Source organism: Leptodactylus fuscus, chromosome 8 (assembly GCF_031893055.1).
Source record: "Leptodactylus fuscus isolate aLepFus1 chromosome 8, aLepFus1.hap2, whole genome shotgun sequence".
NCBI classification, from domain to species: domain Eukaryota; kingdom Metazoa; phylum Chordata; class Amphibia; order Anura; family Leptodactylidae; genus Leptodactylus; species Leptodactylus fuscus.
In genome coordinates, this window is record NC_134272.1 from 36,516,076 (window position 1) to 36,523,282 (window position 7,207).

General features: G+C 41.5%; 1 protein-coding gene across 1 annotated transcript; it reads left to right on the forward strand.

Annotated features, from left to right (window-relative positions):
• The first annotated feature begins 4,543 nt into the window (after positions 1-4,543).
• Positions 4,544-6,942, forward strand: LOC142216822 (gamma-crystallin-3-like). Its single transcript, XM_075284859.1, has 3 exons — positions 4,544-4,628; positions 5,766-6,008; positions 6,667-6,942. The coding sequence occupies exons 1-3, from the start codon at positions 4,620-4,622 to the stop codon at positions 6,940-6,942; spliced, it is 528 nt and encodes a 175-aa protein (XP_075140960.1). The 5' UTR covers positions 4,544-4,619.
• Positions 6,943-7,207: the final 265 nt, after the last annotated feature.

Genomic DNA, 7,207 nt, shown 5'->3' on the forward strand with positions numbered 1-7,207 from the left:
ATGCTGGGAAGACCAAGGAGATGTTGGTGGACTTTAGTAAATGGAGAAGTGCTCCAACCCCGGTGGAGATCCAAGGGACATGCATTGAGATAGTCAGGACCTATAAGTATCTGGGTCTGCTCCTCAATAATAAACTAGACTGGGCTGATCACCTGGAGGCACTGCGCAGAAAGGGTCACAGCAGGCTCTAACTGCTCAGGAGGCTGAGGGCCTTTGGAGTCCAGGGCCTTCTTAGGGCCTTTTTCAACTCTGTGGTTGCTTCAGCCATTTTTTTCCAACCGCGACCAGGCTGTATAATCTACATCAGACCAAGCGAAGATCACTTCGTACAGAAAACTAATGATTATGAAGTCTTCCTTCTTTCTTCTTCTGTTCCTTAGCTGCTATGGACTCCTAGTATATCTTCTCTTCTCAGCATATGTGTGTCTACATCTGTAATATATTACTGTGAATTATCCTATATCTGTATTACTAGGCTGCTGTAACATACTGAAATTTCCCCACTGTGGGACTATTAAAGGATTATCTTATCTTATTATACCTAGTAATACTATTCATTCATTGTGTAATTTGTTTCATTTGTGTAGTATTTTCTGTGCTGCGTCGCACACCAATTTAGTGTATATACTTAATGTTATGTTGCACTTTGCATGAGTTGTTATGTACTGAATCTCACTATATTTATGTATCTTGTAACGTCTGTTGTATTTTTGTCGGAATAAATTTTGCACACTGGAATCATATCATTTGAGTGCCGGAAATTCTTTTTTATTTTTACACAAACACAATTGAAAACAGAATTATGTACACAATTAATAAAAATTACAATTTTATGCTCACTTAGATACTGATAACTCCAACTTATTGGTGCAACGTTTTTTTAAAATGTGCCCCAATTTACACGAACTGCTGGATAAAGTGCGGCGTTTGTGCACCCACTTTGGCAAGTCTACAGTAGCTGCTGCTAGCCTCAATACACTCCAGCAATGCCTACATCTGCCTGAAACACCAGCTGTTGTGCGAGGTTACCACACGATGAAACACTAGATACTATATGTTGAGCAGAGTGTGTGAGCAGCAGAGACCTTTGATGGAGTTCCATCTCCAAAACCCAAGGGTTCATCAAAGTCAGCTCCCTCAGTTTCTGTACCATGAGTGCCAATGGGTGGCAGATTTATGTGAAATCCTATCCCATCCTTTCCACTGGACACTTTACAAACTCACTAGAACCTCTATGAAAGTGGATAAATAATTTGAAAACTTCTTTCCTCTACATTAATATGGACAGAAACATAACTTTAAACCGAAAGAAACATTAGCATGCGCTCTTCACAATTCCTGATATGACAGCTGCGTTAAGCAGGGTGCAGGGTACAACGCAGTCCAGGCCCGAGCACCAGGAACAGGTGTTACAATGGCTAGCGGATAATACTTCCAGCTCCTTTTCCACCAGCCAGTCAGCCATTACCTGCAGTCGTGTTCATACCCAAGAGTCTGCCCCTCCTCCCTCCCAACATGCCCAATCTTCCCAACAGAGTCATCCCACCTTTGCCCCCTCCCAGGATCTATTTTCTGGTCCTTTTACTGTCTCTCACTCTGTTGAACCACTTCCCGAAACGCAGGAGCTACCAGACGACTTTGTGTGTCCTGATGCCAAAATACTGGAGTATCCGCCATTTCCTACCAATTTTGTGGTTGTGGACCCGCAACCGGCGTTTCTCGGCCTCAGTGATGATGACGAGACACTGTTGCCATCAAGGCAATCTGTGGTTATGTGTAGTTTGCAGTACGAGGAGAGTGAGCAATTGGAAGAGGAGTTGGTGGATGACGAGGTCACCGACCCGACATGGACAGGGGTGATGTCTAGGGGGGAAAGCAGTGTAGATGTGGAGGCAACTCTGCTGGTTAGAAGCTCATTAGAAGTCATGCCAAGTAATACACTGGCACACATGGTTGACTTCATGTTGGGTTGCTTTTCAAGAGATAAAGGCATAGTTCACATCATGGAGAGCAAACTATAATGGATTTTTGCAATCCTCGACCCCCGGTGGTATAAGTAAAAAATCTTGTCCTTTGTTCTGGTAGGGGAGAGGAAAAAATAGCAAAAATGATATGTAGATATGGACGAAAGCTAAGCAGAAAAAAAGTTGGCTAGAGGCAGAGGCATGTCCAGAGGCACAGGACTTCTGCTTCACAGAAGCCAGGCCTGAGGCAGCAAGGCCCAAGATGTTCCCTCTTCTAGCCACCCAAGAGAAAATCCCCATCGAGGTCACGTTCCTAATGGTGTTGAGATTTTTCAATGTATACACGGAGGACATATTTAGTGCGGTTTGCACACTTTGCAAATCTAAACTGTGTAGGGGCTCTGAAAAGAGCAACCTTACCACCTCTTGCGTGCGCTGTCATTTGGAAGGCAAGCCCTGGGCTCAGTGGCAGAGAGCAAATGCAGGACAATCGTCGCCCGGTGTTGCCGACACTGCCTCTTCCACTGTTTACAGTGCTGGTGCTGCAGTCCAGACCACCAGCCTGGACACCTCCACATCTGTCTCTGACACTTTTGGGGAAAGCCTCTCTGAAAGCCTACTCCTGCGCTGCAACCTCGACCACACCTGCGACCTGTAAGTGCTTCAGCACTGGGGTGTGGAGACGTCAGCAGGTCATGCTGAAGCTCATCAGCTTGGCTGAAAGAAAAAACACTTCCCCCGAGGTTAGGGATGCCATCGTCGATGAGATGGCAATGTGGTTTTCCCCGCTGTACCTGGGCCCAGGCATGATTGCGTATGTGATAATGGCCAGAACCTGGTAGCAGATCTGGAGCTTGCCAGACTCAAACATGGTCCACACACGGCCCACGTTTTTAAATTGTTGGTGTAGAAGTTCTTTGAAACCTACACCATTGTGCCTGATATACTGGTGAAAGTGCGGCCATTTTCGTAAGTGAAAAGTAGCCTCTGCTAGGCTGAAAACTTACTGAGACACTCTTCTACTTGTAACTGCATGATAGAACCTGCGTGTCTATGCTCTCTTGAGTTAGAGAAAGATTGGGGCTCCTGCATTTTAAGTTTATGCCCCATTTCAGCTTCACCCCATAAACAGAGATGTTATTTTGTGCCCATTAGTGCCAATTCAGCTGTGCCACCCCCAGGATTAATTCTTTTACCCCTCTTTTGTAGTTGTCACTTGCCCCAGTAGCGTATACAGTGTCAGGCCCACCATTCAGCTTCAGCCCATAAACAGAGATGCGATTATATATATATATATATATATATATATATATATATATATATATATATATATATAATATATATATTTTTATTTGGGAGTGGAATACAACCAGGAAAGCTGGATTCAGTGTATATATACTGCACACAGATTTTCTGTATACCACTTAGGTTTTGGGAGGTAGACCCTTAAAAAACTGGATTGAGCGTATATAGCCTGACTGACTTGCTGTGTATCCCACTTTGGTGTTTGGGGACAGACACCGTGCAAAGCTGGATTGAGCATACATCGACTCCTCTCCCTGCAGTATATAGCTCTGAGAAGAGCTGTTGTTGTTCTTCAGTTTTTCCCTGCCTAGCTGAAGCTAATCCCTATCTAGCCCTCAGCAACACGACTGTCCCTATGTCTACAAGCCACAAAATGAAACGAAGATGGCGGCCCCTATTCTTATAAATCCGAGGTCACATGTTTTTAGCAGCTAATGGTTTTTTTTAATTTTTTTTCAATGCCTACGTTGTCGTAGTTCCTGTCCTACCTCCCCTGAACAGTTATTGGTGCAAACAATGCGCCAGGGAAGGTGAGAGGGGATACAAATTTTTACTGCGTTTTCCGCGTGGTATTCTATTGGAATCGAATACCTCGAACAGCCTGATATTCGATTGAATACCAATTCGATTGAACGGCGTTTGCTCATCTCTAATAACTACTTGTCTTGTTTCTATGCATAAATTTAATAAAAATTCAGTTTTCTAAAAAAAAAAAAAAAAAAAAAAAAAAAAAGATTTAGAGCACATTAGAATGTGATATGGAACATAGCAGAATTAAAACATACCACACATATATATATATATTTTAAAATCCACTTAATTTCTACAGGTACAAAGCATTTGCAATATTGATTGTGTAAACATTGTATTAAAATGCAATATCCTTGTGTGAATGAGCCTTTGTGACCCCTGCTTATTGGTATTGTTCTTGATTGTACAAGCGTGTTATGCTTTTGTTAGCCAAGCAGATTCCAAAAGTTGTATAGAACTGGTCACAGGCTGAAGGGATTGACCGAGACCAGAAAAAAGGGACATGCAGTTTTTTTTGTTTTTTTTTTAAACTAGAAACAGCATTACTCTTATCCATGGGCTGTGTTTTCTAGAGATCAAAGGTCATGTTCCCAAAGAAATTAGATGCAATGGCTACAGTCATTAGTACAAAAGAAAGAGTTAAATAACTTGGTAACATACACAAAAGAGAACAAAAGGTCTATACGTTTTCTATAGTTGACAGAAAAGCGGTCAGCATGCATTGTACTATATGCAGACATCAGCAGTGCCAGATGTATAAAAGGCAGCAGTGCACAGCATGGGACAGTATATACCTGCTGCAACCGACCTCCAGACAACATGGTTAAGGTAAGGTGCCTTTAAGCCGCCTGTACATGCTCAGGTTATGGTCAGATTTTTAATGCAGCAGTGGATTCAAAATAGAGGACAAGAATAATCTTTATTTAATACTTAATTTTCCTTTACGATGAAAACTTACATGTCTTTACTAGTTACCCTTAGTTTGTAGTAATTAAGTTAGTAGTTGCGTTGTCAATCCTGCCATATTATAACATTATTTTGTACAGAGCCATAATATGGCGGCTGCTATAGAGATATATTATACATTTTCTGTCATTCCATATGCTTCGTATTTCATTTAGATTTTTTTATACAGAGTGTGTAGGTATAGTGAAAATATGGACATGCTGTATCTAAGGAAGCTGTATCTCTGTAACATGGGGTTCGATAGAGCCCTTATATTAGTACACAGAGGTTGTCAATAGGATTGACTTAGGCTAAGGCCCCATGTAGCGTGGTTTTAGAAATCTCAGCGTGCCCAAAAAAGGGTCAGTATACTGTATGGGGGCTAAAAAGTTGAGGGCACTATTATGTGTGGGAGCCTCAAAAGGGTCTGTATACTATTTGGGGGCCAAAATGTAGAGGGCAATATTATTATGTGTGAGAGTCTAAAATGAGGCAATATACTGTATGGAAGCAAATAAAGGGGTAATATACTGTGTGGGGACCAGTAAAGGAGACAATATACTGGGTGGGGGGCAGTAAAGGGATAGAGATAGAAAAGGGGGCGTTATACTGTGACAGGGACATTATCATAATAGATGGGTTGCATTGAAGGATCCTAGACCTGTCATTAACTGTGCTTCTATTACATACAGCCATAGGTTGCAAGTCTTTTAGGGGATCCCATCACAGAACCAGAGATTGCTGGATTACATTTTTTTGGGGGGCTCCTTTCAATAGGTTGTCTCAGGCAGCAGGCTGATAGATGGTGGGTTGCATTGAAGGTTCCCAGACCTGTCATTAACTGAGCTTTTATTACATACAGCCATAGGTAGCTTTTAAAAGAAGTCAATGGATTTTACAATATAATGCAATACATTAGTATGATTGAAAAATGGGTGCGTTGGAAGGAGTTATGAAATTTACATTTATGTGATAGGTTTTTCTAAATAACCAAACAAAATAATATTCATCCATTCCTAGATTATCTTCTACGAGGACAAAAACTTCCAAGGTCGCTCCTATGAGTGCAACTCTGATTCTTCTGACCTGTCCTCCTACTTTAACCGTTGTAATTCCATCCGTGTGGAGAACGGAAACTGGATCCTGTATGAGCATTCCAACTACAGAGGACACCAGTACTTCCTGAGAAGAGGAGAGTATCCTGACTTCCAGCAATGGATGGGCTACAATGACTCCATCAGATCTTGCCATTTAACCCCACAGGTAAATATTGTGACCAAGGCTGAAAGCAAAAATGGCTGTACCAGAAAACAATGGACGGTGTTAATCCTAGTGTATATACATGTGCCATCCGTGTCCAATCCATATACCATCTGTGTAAAATAGCAATAAAAAATGGACCTACATGCGAGCGCTGCCATTAGCAAATATTAGCAGCGCTCGCATGCAGGTCCATTTTTTAATGCTATTTTATATTATACGGAGTTCTGCTCTTTGACCAGGACCACTAAAAGGGAACCACAAAACATGAATGATAAAACATAAAGAAAAAATACAATAATGAGAAATGGGGAGGGGGAGACAAGACAGGGACCACAAGGGAGGGAAGCAAGATGAGGGGGGAAACTTATCTCCAAATCACAGTCAAGATAAAAATGGAGCTGACGAAGTATAGTCCCTATTCTAAGGCTTAAAGGTCCTCTTTAGTGATCACTAGTGGCATCTGCATGTAATGCTAAGCAAACATCAGCTAGAGGGAAAAAATCTGCTACTGACCCCTATTGAAATAGGGAATTTAAATTGAATGAGAGAGTAGGGAGACGTTTTTTGAGGCAGATTTTGAAGTGGTTTCCTTCAACTTTACATTTTTGTCTTAATTATTTAGTAAATTTTCAATTTTACTGAATAATCTCTTTTACAGCATCGTGGACCATTCAGATTGAGGGTTTATGAGAAAGAAGATTTCAGAGGTCAGATGATGGAGTTCACTGAAGATTGTCCTCATGTCTTTGAGCAATTCCGCTACAACGACATCCACTCTTGTCATGTGCAAGATGGATACTGGATGTTCTATGAGGAGCCCAACTACAGAGGACGTCAGTATTACCTGAGACCTGGAGAGTACAGGAGATACACTGACTGGGGAGCTTCCAGTGCCCGAATTGGTTCTTTCAGAAGAGTTCAACATATGTATTAAATAAAAGAAATATTACCTTTATGATTACATTCTAATTAAATTATTAATTGAGAAGCAGTAAGTCTCTATACGTGCCTCTGTCCAAGGCAGTGACCCACATTTATCAAAGCATTGCTGCCTTGTCCTGGAGCATTTTTCTCCTAAATAGTATCTAATCTACTGTGTGACACGTTCTTCACAATTTGTGCCAGAAATTAGAGTTATTTTTTGTAAGCACATCAGTTGTAAAAGTGGAGCTAAAAGTGAGTGTGGGTAGCTGAAGGAC